At 40.0% G+C, this 16,994-nt stretch overlaps 1 protein-coding gene across 2 annotated transcripts; it reads right to left on the reverse strand.

Moving 5' to 3' along the window:
• Positions 1-2,219: 2,219 nt before the first annotated feature.
• On the reverse strand, positions 2,220-16,505 carry LOC144070337 (uncharacterized). 2 transcript variants are annotated; one of them, XM_077594897.1, is made up of 26 exons: positions 16,424-16,489; positions 16,302-16,364; positions 16,132-16,160; positions 15,930-16,031; positions 13,398-15,814; positions 12,511-12,709; positions 12,309-12,425; positions 12,085-12,177; positions 11,413-11,547; positions 11,219-11,338; positions 11,055-11,147; positions 10,848-10,982; positions 10,676-10,769; positions 10,430-10,577; positions 9,942-9,992; positions 9,702-9,876; positions 9,492-9,613; positions 8,003-8,171; positions 7,842-7,941; positions 6,927-7,161; positions 5,326-5,458; positions 5,176-5,256; positions 3,763-3,915; positions 2,798-2,872; positions 2,638-2,718; positions 2,220-2,505 (listed from the first exon to the last, which is right to left on the reverse strand). In XM_077594897.1, exons 3-26 carry the CDS (start codon positions 16,156-16,158, stop codon positions 2,434-2,436), a joined length of 5,127 nt encoding a protein of 1,708 aa, XP_077451023.1. In that variant the 5' UTR covers positions 16,159-16,160; positions 16,302-16,364; positions 16,424-16,489; the 3' UTR covers positions 2,220-2,433. The 2 variants fall into 2 exon arrangements, with proteins under 2 accessions (XP_077451023.1, XP_077451022.1); XM_077594896.1 differs by having other exon boundaries at positions 16,298-16,505.
• Between the last annotated feature and the right edge of the window lie 489 nt (positions 16,506-16,994).

Genomic DNA, 16,994 nt, shown 5'->3' on the forward strand with positions numbered 1-16,994 from the left:
TAATTTGGACACCCCCGCAAAACCTGGACCCGTCTTGATGTCATACCCGCCTGATAGACAGGTCTGGTAGACCGTTTTTTTGGGTTTGTCGCTGCATTCCCGAAGACAAAACAAAGCCGTGATTGACCCGACAAGCAATTTTCAAGGTTGGTCCTCACGAACGTCATCTTCACGGCATGCGGGTGGAAATAATACTTTGATGGACGCGCTTTTAATGATGCTTAACCCTTAAGAGGTCCGATAGATAAGACTCTCACGGTTGTCAATTCAACACGAATATTACATTTTTCCGTTGTTCTTCTGTCGTTACTTTCAAATTGGTTTATTTAAAAAGGTATAATTCGCAAAGGTTTATTTAAGGTTGTTGATTTGACTTGTTTGTTTAAATCCTTTCACCTATAATTTAGAAGGCTTATTGGCTGTATATATTTGGCAATGTTTGCTTGTTAAAAGAGAAGTGTTGTTGTTTTGAGTTAACCGTTGTAGATTAATAGCCTATAATTTGCAGATTAATAGCCTATAATTTGCAGGTTTATAGCCTATAATGTATCACTGAGCAGGATAGGGCTGTCATATGTATATATGATTTTATAAAATCCATATTATGAGTACAAATGACTCACATTTAACATTCTATTCCATTTTCCCTAAAACAAGTAATTTGGGTGATCTTATTTTGGACAATATGGCATATTTTAAATTATGGCAACCTACGTATTGGTACATTCTTATTGGCCGCAAAATATTCTGAAAGGATCTCTTAAGGGTTAATAATCACCTTTTTGGGGGATTAAATTATCGGGCTTGATGGTCAAAGGCAGGGGTGTCAGACTCAGTCGGGTTGGTTCGCGGGCCACGTTAACGTCAACTCCATTTCATGTGGGTCGGACGATTTTAGATATAATATTTAGATTTTTTTTTTTTATATAAATGGATTAAAAGAACTGGATTAAAATCCCTGAATATTCAGTTTTTTATAGATCTAAAACAATGTTTATTTTAGCTTTTTTATATATTTTTTTAGATTTCACAAAATGATTTTTGAACTAAAAACACAGAAAAAATTGATTAAAAAATGACAATTATTGATTTAAAAAGGGGGAAAATCAGGAAATTTAATATACGTCGGATGATTTTAGATATAATATTTAGATTTTTTTATAAATGGATTAAAAGAACTGAATTAAAATCCCTGAATATTCAGTTTTTTATAGATCTAAAACAATGTTTATTTGAGCTTTTTTTATATATTTTTAGATTTTACAAAATGATTTTTGAACTAAAAACACAGAAAAAAATGATTAAAAAATTACAATTAGTGATTTAAACGGGGGGAAATCAGGAAATTTAATATACATCTATACTCTTCATTTTAATTTGATCCTAAAACAGAAGGTCGGCATTCATCATTTACTTTCCCGGGCCACACAAAATGATGCGGCGGTCCAGATTTGGCCCCCGGGCCGCCACTTTGACACAAGGCTTTACAATAATTGAAGATCGTTGTATGTGGTGTTGCAAAACAAAACAAAAAAAATGGGGAAAATGTATTAAGCGTTTAAGAATAAAACCTGTCAATGGATCCGGACTTTTTGTTGTTTTCCTCGAGGCGTTTCATTTCATCTGTTTTTGGAGTAGCGTCTGGAGCCGGCTGGCCTTTTTTGGACACTCGGTTCTGCTAATCTGCTCAAGCAAACACACACGGTGATTTGAAACGCGATAGTTGGGCCCGTTTGAGGAGGAAACGGCCGCCAGTCAACCACGACGTGACAGGACCTGAAAGGATGCACTTCATTAATGCAACTTGATTGTATCACGTTGTTGTTGTGAAAGAATTGAGATTGCATCACCGCAACAACAAAAACAAAACAAAAACTATATTTTAAGGTTAACATTTTTTACCAGTGTCTTAATGGTGATATTAGAAATCTTTAAAAAAAAAAAATGTACGTACGTACTTGGTTCAGACGTCTATCACTTTTGCTGTAAGAAAGAACTTATTAAATCATAAAAACACAAGGAGAAAAAATATTACATATCTTATGTTTGACTAAACATAAATAGATTTTGAAATAAAATATTCTCTTGTCATATGAATTTCAAATGTTTTAATACAAATGATTGTAAATAGTCCCTGATTCATCCCCGACAATGAGTCAAAATCTAACATTTAAATGACAAGTTTTATGACATTATAAGAAAATAGATCTGACGCACTGTGGATGAATGAATCATAAACGGCCGTTTTATTATTTTAACAAAACTAAACACACAATACAACTTTTTTTCCAAAGGAATTGTGGTTTTACTTCCTGTGGGACGTTTGTAACCAAGATAAAAAGACGCTTTATTTAATGTTGTTAATTTGAAACATTGAAAAACTAAAAAAATTAAAATAAAAACGCATAAACACTCCGAAGAAGACAAACAACATCAACCTAAATAATCGGAAAGCACTTTCAGCTGCTCACAATTGTTCACCACGTCGGGCAACGACAGCAACGTCTGCGAGGAAAAAAAACAACAACAAAAACGGAGTAAGGAAAAAAATAAAATAAAAATAAAAATATTTTTTTTTAAAAACTCTACGTTTCCGCCGTATTAACATGACGGGATGATAAAAGGAATTGAACTCACCTCTCGCACTTTTGTCATCATTTTGCTCAACATTTGCAACTCCATTTCGCACTTCTCCAAATTCGTCTGTTGGACGGCTTGCTGCAAACGGGCGAAAATTTAAAAAATTGGACGCCGGGGCTTTTTTTTTGACCGGCGCCATTTTGTGCCGACCACTCACGTTTCGTTTTGCCCGTTCCAGGAGTTTCGCTTTGGTCTGCTGCGTTTCCTGAAGGCTCTTATTCAGTCTCTCCACCTAATGGTAATTTAAAAAATATATAAGATAATTCTCTGCATGTCCACTAGGGCAAGGGTGTCGGACTCGAGTTGGTTCGCGGGCCGCTTTAACGTCAACTTGATTTTACGCGGGCCGGACCATTTTAGATATATTTCGATTTTTTTTAACAAATGGATTAAATGAACTAAATTAAAATCCATGAATATTCAGTTTTTTATAGATCTAAAACAATGTTTATTTGCGCTTTTTTTAAATATATTTTTTGATTTTACAAAATGATTTTTGAACTAAAAACAGAAAAAATGGATTAAAAAATTACAATTATTGATTTAAAAGGGGTAAAATCAGGATATTTAATATACATCTATACTCTTCATTTTAGCTTTTTTTATTTAGTTTTAGATTTTACAAAATAATTTTTGAACTAAAAACACAGAAAAAATGGATTAAATAAATACAATTATTGATTTAAAAAGGGGGAAAATCAGGAAATTTAATATACATCTATACTCTTCATTTTAGCTTTTCTTTATATATTTTTAGATTTTACAAAATGATTTTTGAACTAAAAATACATCTATACTCTTCCTTTTAATTTGATCCTAAAACAGAAGGTCGGCACTCATCATTTACTTTCCCGGGCCACACAAAATGATGCGGTGGGCCAGATTTGGCCCCCGGGCCGCCACTTTAACACATGTGCACTAGGGCGTCGGTGCCAAATATGTGGTTCTCGGGCCGGAATAGGGGTCCGTCCCGGTCAACGGGAATTTTTAGGAAAGTCCGATACGTTCTAGATTTTGCGTACAAAAGAACTCTTATTTGAAATGTCATGCTCTTATTTTGGCAAGGCGCCATCAAACGGGAAGTAGCTAGCGAAATGATTTGATTGGAAAACGGAGTGGCACCTCTTGGAGTAAGAAAAGCTTCTGGTCGGTGTCGTCGGTGTCGTCAGCGGTCGTCTGTCCGGCCGCTTTAATCAGCTTGACGCGCAGGATTTGGACTTGGGTTTCTGAGCGTTGGAGCGAGCGACTAAGCTCGCTTGTCTCTTGACGCAACTCCTGTTTAGAATTGGAGGGAAAAAAAAAAAAAAGCGGGACTTTATCACTGTAAAATGCATTTTAAGTGAGTGGCTTACGTACTGTAACAATTTAGAGCAAGGGTGTCAGACTCGGGTTGGTTCGCGGGCCGCATTAACGTCAACTCAATTTCATGTGGGCCGGACCATTTTAGATATAATATTTAGATTTTTTTTATATAAATGGATTAAAAGCCTTGAATATTCAGTTTTTTATAGATCTAAAACAATGTTCATTTTAGCTTTTTTATATGTATATTTTTAGATTTTACAAAATGATTTTTGAACAAAAAACACAGAAAAATGGATTAATAAATGACAATTATTGATTTAAAAGGGGCAAAATCAGGAAATTTAATATACATCTATACTCTTCATTTTAATTTGATCCTAAAACAGAAAGTCAGCACTCATGATTTACTTTCCCGGGCCACACAAAATGATGCGGCAGGCCAGATTTGGCCCCGGGGCTGCCACTTTGACACATGATTTAGAGCATGTTTTCATCCACTATATGGACTTTTTCCCCCCATCAAACGATATACGTTAACGTTTATGTTTACTGCTTGGCTGTTTAGTCTTTGTTGATGGTCCAACTAGTGGGCCGTTTTACTAAAGGAAGTCTCATAAAATAAAATTTTTAAAATTCCTGATTTTATCTTTAAAAAATAAATAAATAAATCTGTAGGGGCCATACCAGTGTTTCCCAACCACCGTGCCATGGGAAATGACTTCCAAGAAATCATGGGTTTTAATATTCCGAGAAAAAAATGTTATTTTGGGGTTAAAATTGAAAATGTGACAAACAATTAATCCATATTGTTTTATGGCAAGATTCAAATCATAATATTTCAGGATTAAAGTTGCTTATTTTTAATATAACTTGAACTGGAAGTGGTTTGGTTTCGTGGGCATCCATGTTGGTGATGTAAAATCCGTGTGACCGCAAAACTGCTTTTCGCATAATATTATGAAATTGAAGTGATCTTGGGAGAAGTCATAAAATTACGATGACGACGGAACTTGGTGACCTTGGCGAAGTAAGGTGGGTGTGGAAAAATGAGATATTGAAATATTTATGAAATAATTTCTGTTGATAAAACTAAATGAAAATGATTTTAAACTGTAAATATAGGTGAAAGAATTTTAAATGAGGAGATTTTCAGATGGTGCTCCAGCGTGAGATTAGCTCAATGTTAATTAAAAGTGTGACGCAGCTCAAAAAGGCTTTAGGGCTTCTCACATTGCACGCCAGGCTGTGTTTGGTGGCCGTCTCCTGAGCCTCGGTGACCTCAGTCATCAGCTTACTGATGGTCTTCTCGTTCTGTCGGGAGGGAATGATTCACAGAGCGAAAAGGACTGGACTTTTCCGGCGTTTCGCCGAGCCTCCGACCTGCTCTTGCTGCTGCAGCGCTTGTTCTCGTCGAGCCGCCTGGCCTTCCGCCAGGCTCAGTTGGCGCTTCAGTTGGGCCGCCTCGGCGGTGTGCTGGCTTTTTTCAGCCTCCAGCGCCATCTCCAGGCTAGACCTGGAAAGAAAAGGGGTACTACTTTGACCTGACTGTGTTCTGTGAACAATAACATCACTTGGATTGGACATCTATCACTGTAGATGACAGCCAATGAGCAAAAAAAAAATGCAGCTTTTTAATGTACATTATCCAAGTTTTTAATTCCTCATTGTGTTCATTCTGTCACAATAATTAGGAAAGTGAAAAATATCAACATGAAACACTTTTACTTTAATAGACTCCAGACCCTAATGAGGATAAAGCGGTTCAGAAAGGTATTGTGCTCTATTTTATTTGAGTTTCCACATTGATGCAACACAGTTTTTTAAATCTATGACGTGCTGACTACACTTTGCAATCTCTGTAGCCATTCTCAGTATTTTATTTTCCAATAATGATTAAACTGGGGTATTATCTTATTTTACGTTTTGGTCCAAAACATAGTACAGTGGTACCTCGACCTACGATCAGCTCGTGGTATGACGAAAATTTCGATCGAATAATTCGCCCGCGATACGATCAAAATTTCGAGATGCGACCAAGCCAGGTGGCCATGACATGAGAGGCTGTTTATCATTGTAGCGCACTGTATTTTTTTGCCGCATCTCTTTTGTGTATAACAGATATCTACGAGCACTGAAGGATTTATTCAGACGAGTTTCGACCAGGAAACGCACAACGCGCATGCACGGGCAAAAAGAGGGCTTTCTGGGTAATGAAGTATACTCGTGCACACAACACCGACCGATAGGCAATGGCAGCCTTTCTCAGAATAAAACTTCATTACCCACAATCAATATGTAGGTAGGCAGCTGTTGCATTTCCTGCTTTTCCTTCCTTAGCCTGTTAGCTCCCGCGATCGCTTATTCAAGACTACTTCTCGTTGGCAAGTGGTCGTGCGTTGTCCGATTGTGAGGACATTTGTGTGCATCATTTTGGGAATATTTTGAAGGGAATACAACAGCAAACAGTCCACCGATAGCGAACGTGAGGGTGGAGGCGTGGCAAACCGCTAACCCGGAAAACGAAGGTAAAAAAAGATTAAAACAAAATTAGAAAATCAGTTTTGTGTAAAGTTACATTAAACGTATGTTTGAGTGTCTGTATATATTAATCCAAGTTCATTTAAATTTGTTTGTTTGTTTACGAGTGCCGTGGATAAAGTCCCCCCGAACACCCCCCCCCGCCTCCGTGTATGTCGCTGTCTCTACCCTCTGCGAAATGAGTCTAATTTTAGTTCTATTAAACACATTTTATTACTATTAAACCACTAGTTATGTATTACTTTGTTAATAGATGGCGAATTAGAAGATTTATTTTCCAATATCCTGTTTTTGGTGTTTTTTCAGAGGGTTGGAACAAATTAATTTGTTTTTAGTTCATTTCAATGGGAAACGTCCGCTCGAGTTACGAAAAGCTCGACATACAATCTCAGTCCCGGAACGGATTAAGATCGTAGGTCAAGGTACCACTGTAGTCTACTTACACGGTGCGTTGAAGTTCATCCAAGCGATCGTCTTTAAGCCGCTGCAGTGCCTTGAGGGCGCCGACCAGCTCGGTGACCGTGTTGCTCAGGAGGGCCAGCGGCTCCAACAGGCTGCTCCGCCCCTCTTCCCTGTCCTCCGACACCCCCTCTGCGAGCTTACTTTTCGGTGTGACCGGAAGGCGGGTGAAGGCGCTGTTCTTGCTAAACATGGCATCACTTGGCGAGTCCACGGACACTTCAGGGGAAAATAAAAACACAGAAATTATGCATACCGTTAGATTCATGCCACAATTCTATGGGCAAAATGTAAAATACTGCTTACATAATTAATCTAATGCCACTGTTATGTTATTTCTTAGACATTTATTGATACCATTTTTTATTCTGGTATGAGTATAATTCATGAAAACAAACAAAAAGACAAAGACCCACATTTTAGTGATTAAAATATATGCAAACCATATGCCGTATGCATGCATGTACATTTATGTGTATGTATGTATATATGTGCTAAGCAACACGCTTATTTATTTATATATTTATTCATGTATTTATTTAGTAACTTACTTATTACCTATCTATTTATGTCTAAAATGTCTTTCCTATTCCTGCATCCTCACCCTCGAACGAAATTTCCCGAATACGGGATGAATAAAGCTATAAAGTTATCCAATCCAATTTAAAAAAAAATGAAAATCCAACTTGTTAATCCATTGAGCAAATTGTATTAAGAAAAACAACATATTGCGCAGCCCTAACAGGAATGTTATTGACCCGTTTCTTTCGTTTGAGTGTTCTAAGAGTTATTAAGCCAAAATTCCAGTTCATTCAATTGATTTTTAAAGTAACTTTAGTTACTGAACAGTTACTGAATCATGGCATTAAATGTTAAATCAAATTGACATAAAAAGTTACCATCAAGTGTTCCGTTTTCCACCTCCTTGCGCCGATCCTGAGCAGTTGACACAAGTGTGCCGTTGTCCTCAAAAGAGCTGGGCGTCGCATTTTCAGACTCCTGCAAAGCCAAGATGGTTTCAGTCGCGCCGAAAAGACGCCGGGCCGCCGTTTTCCCGTACCTGTCTGCCGAGCGCCAGGTGCAGCTCGTCGGTCGCCCCCCTTAGCGCGTGGTGTAGCAAGGTGATTTCCGTGACGGCCCGAGCGAGCCCCTTACCCCTCTCAAGTTTTTCCGCCGTGGCTGCAGCCTGTGCAGCCTGCAGCTGCTCCTGCACGTAAGACGTCTCTTGGCTGCAAAAAGAGGCGGGATTATTGTATCGTGTTTTTTTCCCTTGAGTTTCTCAGGACCTGTGAAGCAATTTCATTGCTTTAGAATAATCTGGACTTGTAGGGAGTTTCGTGTAACACGCTTATTTATGTATTTATTATCTATTTCATTTAAGTCTACAATGTCTTTTTCTGTGTTTTTTGACCTTCTTGATACTGCAACAAAGTGAATTTCCCAAGTATGGGATGAATAAAGTTGAATTTAATCTAATCTACTTTGTAGCCAGGAAGTCTGTGGAATTTATGTTTGACTTTTTTTTCTTAACTTATAGTAAGGACCACGCTGATAGCAGAAGGAATTACGTTCTGACTTGGTAGCCATCTTTGGACAGGACCAGTTGCTTCGCCAAATATAATTAAAGCGTGGACTTTGCGCAACCTATCGTTATTTCAAACGTCAGACAGTATTTTTTGATAAAAGAAATACAGTTTCTTGATATCTAAATTTTTGGTACCCGGACATTTCGTCGCCGGACATTTATTATAATCATGAGAGAGAGAGTTTTTACTTCAGATTGTTTAAAGGAACTTTGACATTAAAATAAAAGGCAATAAATAAAATTGTTTTATTAAAAATGATGTGCAATGGCTCTCTCTCTCTCTCATGATGATAATTTTGAGAGCGAGAGATTACCTGGTTGATCGCTTTCAACAGTAAAAACTCTCTCTTATGATTATAATTTTGAGAGCGAGCGAATCCGGCGACGAATTGTCTGTCGACGAAGTGTCCATTCGACGAAATGTCCGGGGACGAAACATCCGGGGACGAAACATCCGGGGACGAAACATCCGGGGACGAAACGTCCGGGTACCAAAAATTTAGACGTCTGTTGATTAGAAACCAAACCTTTTCTAAAACTTTCAAAAGCGCAGTATGTAAAGAGTATTTTAGCTGGAGCAATTAATTCTATACTTGCATCTGTCTACTCTGTTTCACAATGGCCACCATCTTAAAGCTAAGCTATAAGAGCAAATATAAATAGCTATAATTGAACCGTTGATGATCAGATAATTACCCAGAAGCAGAAGTAAAAGGCTGTGAGCATATTCTAAAAGAAATAAAGATGACATTAAGCTGAAGTGCTGTAATATTTAAACTTGCTTTTGCAATTTTGCAGCTATTCATTCCATTTTGATCTGCTCTTTTGTTGTTGATGGTTTGTTTTGGAACTGCTGTGTTTATCTACTTGCCCCTCAAAATGTGATTTATACTCCGATGTCGTCCTTTTTTGTTATATGACGAGCGCAGCGGTAATTCCAGTGCTTTGAGGACAAGAGACTCACTCTTTTTGGCGGAGTTCTGCCTTAAGGTCCTCGCACTGAATGTTCCTTTCGTGGAGAACCACGAGCGCGTTCTCGTTTTCGGCGAGCTGCTCCCTGGTCACCTGGTTCTCGGCTTGCAAGAACTGGAACCCAAGCGCGACAAAGCGTTAGCGTTCAACAAAAAGGCCGTTAGCGTTCCTCACCAACGCCTCTCGGGCCACCGAAGCCGACCTCGTTCAATTCCGCCACGCCGCCGAGCTCCCGGCAGACGTCCCTCAGCTCCTGGATCTGCGAGCTCTGCGACTGGTGGCTCGCCATCAACCGCTCGAGATCCCCGTCTCTTTCGGCCAGACGGCGAGCCAGCTCGTCGGCCCCTTCCTCCGCCTGCCGCTTCGACGACGCCAACCTGAAATGGCCGTGATTCGCTTAGAATTTTGTTCAACTGAAAATATTTTCTGGGACGTCACTTACTCCTCTGCAATTTCTTTGACCGCGTTTGCGTCCCTCTGTGCCTCCTCCAACCTGTAAATAAAGCATTTGTCACCATGCTAGAGTTGCTTTTATACGTCAAATCCGGACATGTCTCGCTATCATTAAGGCTTTTCAAAACCTTCGCTAAGTCAATTAGTGCTGTGCAATATGCCGCTATACAGTGGTACCTCGACACAAGATCGTAATCCGTTCCGAGACTGAGATCGTATGTCGAGCTTTTCGTAACTCGAGCGAACGTTTCCCATTGAAATGAACTGAAATCAAATTAATTAATTAATTTGAACGAAGCCGCGTTATGAGTGATTTCTCCTTGCAAGTTGTAATCAGTGTATGTCAATGATGTCTTCCTGTTTTATTAAATATTACTAATAATGATTAAATGGTATTAATCATTATTCCATCAGTTTTTTTTCCCCTCAATATCGTCCAGTGCTATTGTCAGGATTTTCGATTTGTTCGAAACATACTTGCAGGTTTCTTCAGCCAACATGTGCTCCAACATGGTATGGGACGCCGTGGTGGAAGACAAGGTGGCCGACATTTGCGTCACGGTCCTCTCCAGCTGAGCTCGCTCGTCCTCGCGCTCCATCAGCTTTTGACGAAGAACACCAACCTCTGGGGTAAAGTTTAAACAATATTTATTTTTTTATTTTATTTTTTTAAATCACTTTGCAGCTTGACACATCAAACCGCATCTGCGTTAGATATTTTACCTGAAGTCAAAATTGTAATCTGTTGATTTAAGTCACCAATCTGTTCTTCAGCATTGTGATGATTTAGCTGGGCTTGCTTCAACTTCTCTTCCAGCTTTGTGGTAAAACAAATTCAAAAAGTGATGAATTACAAGTTGTTTTCCAGGGTTTTTTGTTTTATGCCTATGCTGACCAGTTCGTTCTCTTCCAGCACTCGGTCCCGCGTCGAAATATGTTCGTCTCTCTCCTTCAGAGCGGCTGCCGCCTTCTCATTAAGCTTTGCTAGCAAGGGAGCGCTCCTTTGCACCAGTTTTCTGACAGTCGACAGCTGTGACGAGGAATAAAAACAGAAAAACGTGATGCCAAGACACATTAAAAAAGTCGGGTTTTTTTCACCTACTTCTTTGGTCAAATTGGATTGATCTCCCACTGTTTGGCTCACGAGATTCAAAGTAGAGTTGAGGGTTTCGCTGCTGGTTTGGTTCAGTGCAACCTGGGTGTGAGAAATGAAACATAGTAGTACTTATACAGTAGTGACTGGCTTTCCTATTTTATTCTTTTGACCTGCTCTGTGTAAGTAATATTGAGGGCGGCCAGAAGTTGGCGCTGAGAGCCGACGCTCCTCTCGAGTTCCGCCATTTCGTCAGCGCAGTGAGTTCGTAGCTGCTCCATCGTAGCGAAGGCCTGAAAGTACACGAACGATTGGGTGAAGAGGCCTTTTGAGAGTGCCGATTGAAATCGATATATTTGATACTTACGGCGTGCTTGGATGTCAGGGCGTCTTCCATTTCAGTCTTCATTTGGTCTCTTTGTTGGAAAGCCTCCTTCACTTTCTGTGTCATTCGGAGCTGAGTATCCTTCAACTTTGTGCACTTTGCCTTCATTTCGTCATACTAAAAAAGAGAATGTGTATTGAATTGTAGTTAGATGTGATTGGATTTTTTTTTAAGTCGTCCATTTTTTTTCAATATTATTTTCTCCTAAAGACAATAAAATTGGTTTACTATTTTTTTTAATTCTATTGTTCATGTAGGATTCAATTTTTATCCTGCAAATACTGTTTTTTAAACATTTGCCACTCTAATTTTGTATTAAAAAAAAATGTCATTTTTTAAATAACTGTTTTAACAGAAAAATATTCAAATATTTTTTGCTATAATTAATGTTAAAAAGACTTCAAAAGTATGACAAAAATATTTCTAAGTAAAAGCATTCTTGCAATTTCATCACTTTACTTCCTGAAACAAAATATGATTATATCTCAATCTCCCATGATTAAAAAAAAAAGAACATAATATAATTTTAATATTGCTATTTTTCTCAATTCACCTATTCAGGGTGTAGTGCCTGTTGTTACCTGGGATAAGCTTGTAAGGATAAACAGATGGGAAAATGAAAGAATAAATAGACATATTTCCTCTGAGACTCACGTGCGAGGCGAGACTTTGATGATCCTCTCGAACAAATGCCTCCATTTTCTTCATATCGGTGAGCGCCGCGTCGGTGTCGCTTGTCAAAGATGTCTGTTGGATTACATTTAGTATGGTCTCGTCATACTGGATTGGATTTATGGCCTTATTAATCACAGGTAATGATTTAACTGAGTGCCCCATAAGGGTTGATTTAAAAAAAAAAATCTAAATCCAAGTCTCACCATCGTCACACGCATTCCCTGCATGGATTGGACCAGTTCTTGCAGATCTCGTCCATCTTGCTCCAAGTCCCCAATTCGTTTTAAGGCCTCCATATATAAGTCCCTGTACATTGTGGTCTAGGTGTAAAGTACACAAATACAACTAGATATTAGCCACGCATTGAGATAGAACCAATGTTTTTTTTTTCTCCTTGTCATTTACCTGGCTGAGCTCCGTGTGGTCCGTCTGTACGGGCCTGTCCCGCAGCTGGGAGGGCGGCGCGCCGGTGGAAGTGTGGCGCGCGAGGGGCGCCCGAGCGGCAGCCAGCTGCTGTACCAAGGCCTCGCCTACGATCATGCTGGACAGCAGCCTCTGCTCCAGCTCCTCTCGGGGGACGCCGTCCAGGTTGCTTGGGATACAGCTGCCAGAACACATAACCAAATAAGAATCGGTGTCCAATGGAAGTTTCTGAGGTGTGAATCTAATCACATTTATAGGATATGAAAGATAAGAAATCACATTGTTCAAACTTCAAGAATCAATATGTTTGGCCATATGGTGTTAATATACAACTCGTCAAGAGTTCATGTATAATATAATATATTCCATATTATAAATGATATCTGGTAGAAGCCAGTTAAAGCATTTTTCAAGGTGGACTGGTAACAACAAACAAGAAGAAAATACCTGAACATTTTTTAAAACCAATTGAAATTGGAGTGCCAATTATAAAATTAGATAAATAAGTAGTTATTCTGCAATTTCATTGCTAAAGCGTTACAGACAACTCATTGTTTAAAAAATAAATAAAAATAGCATATCTATTGCTATTGGGGACCCACTCAAAATGATATGACGGGCCAGAAATGTCCCAAAAGCCTTGAGTTTGACACCAGCGAGTCACCCAAAAAAATTCTAAAAAAAAGTACAGTCAATTTTAGTTGTTTATTCGTAATTTTGCAGGTGGAAAATTCTCAAATTTGAATGAAACCGGTTTTTATGGACAAGACGACAAATCCAAAAGATGACAAAGTTTTCCGTTTCCATTAATCTGATCAGGTTTTTGCATAACAAATAGCTATATCGATAGAGAAAATAGGATTACTTACTTCCACAGGAGAGGATCTGTGAGCGTGCTAGCGTCGGCTACAGAAAATTCCACTTTCCTCACAAACTCCCCTGACGTATTGAGGCTTCGATCGAATCGTCTCACGGGAGTGACGCCCACGCAGGTGCTGCGGGACTCGACGGGAGGCGGAGCTTGTCCGGCGGCGGCGGCAGCGCGTGTGGCGAAATCCATCTTTCCCGACGCCAGGATGAGAAACTCGGCCATCTGTCGGAGCTGCTGCTGAAGCGGATAGTCCGGGGTGAAAGGCGGCGCTGACCCCTTGACCTTTTTCGTCAAATCCGTCTGTAGATTCTCCGACTGGGTTTTGTTGCACAGAGTCGTGGAGTTTAAAAGTGGGCTGGGGATCGGGCTCTCCAAGTGCTCCGCCCACCAAGCGGCTTGCTCGTCGTTGTCTGGCGAAAGCGTGTTCTTCTCGCAATCGTTGGCGGTTTCCCGGCAAGCTCTCATGAGGGACTCGGACGCCCTTCGGACGGGACTGATGAGATGCAGGGCCGATACGACCGAGGGATACTCGGAAAGTACTTTGAAAACATTGGGCACCGTCTCCGCCAGGGATTGGCCAGCGGCGGTCGGCGCTTCGGGTCCGTCGTCCGACGAGCCGAGGGCACTGTCCTTTGCCTCGCTGAGTTCCAGATGCCGTTGCGTATCCGTGAGGGCATCGGGTTCCTTGGGTGAAAGTCCTGGGTCTGACTGACCGGTTGCAATTTGTTCAACCGTCTCGTTTAAAATTCCAGTCAACACGGGGCTTCCGTCATTGAATTTGTGTTGGACCTCCAAAGAAACTGGATTGAAGGACATCGTTTTGGAGGCTGGTGTAAAAGTAAGCAAGTCGTTATCATTTTGACTCCTTTGAATGGAATCCAGTAGAAGATCTTCATTGTTTTGTTGGATATGGGAGTCATCAGTTTGTTTCTGTGTACACACAAAAGACCCCAAACGACAGTACGAATGTTCAAATTGATCACCGGACTCCTGAAGATGAGTAGCTAAAAAGCTAGCTTCTGGATGATCCGTCGCCATTTGCTCTGAAGGAAGAAGAACGGTCTCTTCTGCCATTTTGGTGACATTGGAAACTGAATTGAAAGACATTGTCTTGGAGGCTGGTGTAAGAGTAACCAAGTCGTTATTATTTTGACTTCTCTGAATGGAATCCAGTAGAAGGTCTTCATTTTTCTCCTGGATCTGGGAGTCTTCAGTTTGTCCCTGTGTAGACGCAAAACCCTGCAACAACACTTTCTCTTGTTCCATAGCCTCCACATTAGGCTCCAAACGACAGTATGGGTGTTCAAAGTGATCACCGGATTCCTGAAGATCAGCAGCTAAAAAGCTAGCTTCCGGATAATTGGTTGCCATTTGCTCTGATGGAAGAAGAATGGTCTCGTCTGCCATTTTAGTGTCATTGGAAACTGAATTGAAAGACATTGTTTTGCCTGCTGGTGTAAGCGTAATCAAGTCGTTATCATTTTGACTCTTTTGAATGGAATCCAGTAGAAGATCTTCATTGTTCTGTTGGATCTGGGAGTCGTCAGCTTGTTCCTGTGTGCACTCAAAAGACCCCAAACGACAGTACGAATGTTCAAGGTGATCACCGCATTCCTGGAGATCAGCAGCTAAAAAGCTAGCTTCCGGATGATTGGTTGCCATTTGCTCAGATGGAAGAAGAATGGTCTCGTCTGCCATTTTAGTGTCATTGGAAACTGAATTGAAAGACATTGTTTTGCCTGCTGGTGTAAGTGAAATTAAGTTGTTATCATTTTGAGTCTTTTGAATGGAATCCACTAGAAGATCTTCATTGTACTGTTGGATCGGGGAGTCGTCAGCTGGTTCTTGTGCACCCACAAAAGACTGGAAAAAATCTTCCCCTTGTGCCAAAGTGTCCACATTCGCCTCCAAACGACAGTACGGATGTTCAAAGTGATCGTCGCATTGCTGAATATCAGCAGCTAATAAGCTAGCTTCAGGATGACCGGTTGCCATTTGCTCTGATGGCAGAAGAACGGTCTCATCTTCCATTTCAGTGACATTGGAAATTTCCACTTGACCTCCAGTGCAGGTAAATGACTTGAATGTTACATCATAGACTGGACTGGAAGACTTTGTCGCACTTGCGAAACCAACAAATTGAGTCTCCAGTTGCTCTTGAACGCAGTAGGGATGTTCTTCGTGTATGTTGAAGATCTCACCGGTGTCCATGTCCTCTTTTTCGCAGGTCTTGCTAGCAGTTTGGCCTTGAGGCAAAACAATGCTGTCTTCTGGACATGAAGATGGTTCTTCTGAAACAATCACTTGCCCATTGGAGAAGGTGAATGATTTAAATGTGAAATCAGAAAATGCACAATCGGCCATTTCAGTGGTTTGTGTCATTTGGGCTGGTGGAGGAGAGCCAATGCCCAAATCCTGTTGGTGGAATAATGACTGTGTTAGAATTGCAGAATGACAAAAGGCAAAATTTCTTCCCAAAACGGGGTTTTTCTCTGCCCAAAAACAATTTTGAGAGAAACATTGAGCGCACCTGGTTCAAACGTGATCTGGATTTACGTCTGATTGGAGTCGGAAGAAAGTGCTTCTCATTTTCCAAACTTCGCAGGGGAACACGAGCACAAATCCTGGAAGGCTAAATAAACATTCAAAGCAATGAAAAAAACTATGGAAATGAAAGTACGTGGAAATTTGACGATGCTACAGCAATGCAAACAATACAAAGTTATGCTCACCGAGCCTTCCACGCTTTGATTTGACATCACTGGAATTGTAGAAAACGTCCGGTATTTGAGCAAGGAATGCAATTCATTAAAATAACATTTTTTAAAAAACTGTATCGTAATTATAGACCACTATAATTAGTTATTCGGCCCAGAAAATGCGACATTAACAACGTACTTACGGCGACGGTTGACAGTATTCTTTCACGAAAGATGGGATTAGCGAGTTCTTTTTCCTGCCATATCTTAAACGTTTAGAAATGATTAAAATTTGTATAACTTAACAAAAACGCCTAAGACTTACAATATCATATTTCGAAAAATTCGTCAAACCGTGAAGTTGTCAACAACGCCGCTGCATTCAAAAACTGAAACAGGCGCGTCATTGGTCAATTTTTTCTTCTACTGTTTTTTTATGGCAGGCTCGTACACAAATGTTACAGTTGCGCCCCTTCTGGTCAGTGTGCGCATTTGCATGATATCCTCGGCTGTTGGAAAGCTGATTAAAATTTCTATCATTTTTTTTTAACTTTATTAAGAACACAAAACCATTAAAAACAATAAGTAGTAGTTTATTTCTTCTATTTAGCGAGAAATTTGGGACTTTTTTGGACTCTGCTATTGGAGAATACTAGATGAACGGGTTAAAATTATACTATCAGTCAGTACTATTGTCATATGAGACAAAAATTCAGGTTAAATGGACCAACCAGAACCACCCAAGACCAGTTCCAAGACAACCACTATTTTTAACGCAATTTACCCCAATTTGGGCACTATTTCTTGCCTAACATCCCCCCAGAACCTCCCTGGAAGACTAATTTTACACAATATTGTGAATTATACATCTACCCACAAATAAGACACCATTCCTG

The sequence above is a fragment of the Stigmatopora argus genome, unplaced genomic scaffold (genome assembly GCF_051989625.1).
Source record: "Stigmatopora argus isolate UIUO_Sarg unplaced genomic scaffold, RoL_Sarg_1.0 HiC_scaffold_35, whole genome shotgun sequence".
Taxonomy (NCBI): Eukaryota; Metazoa; Chordata; class Actinopteri; order Syngnathiformes; family Syngnathidae; genus Stigmatopora; species Stigmatopora argus.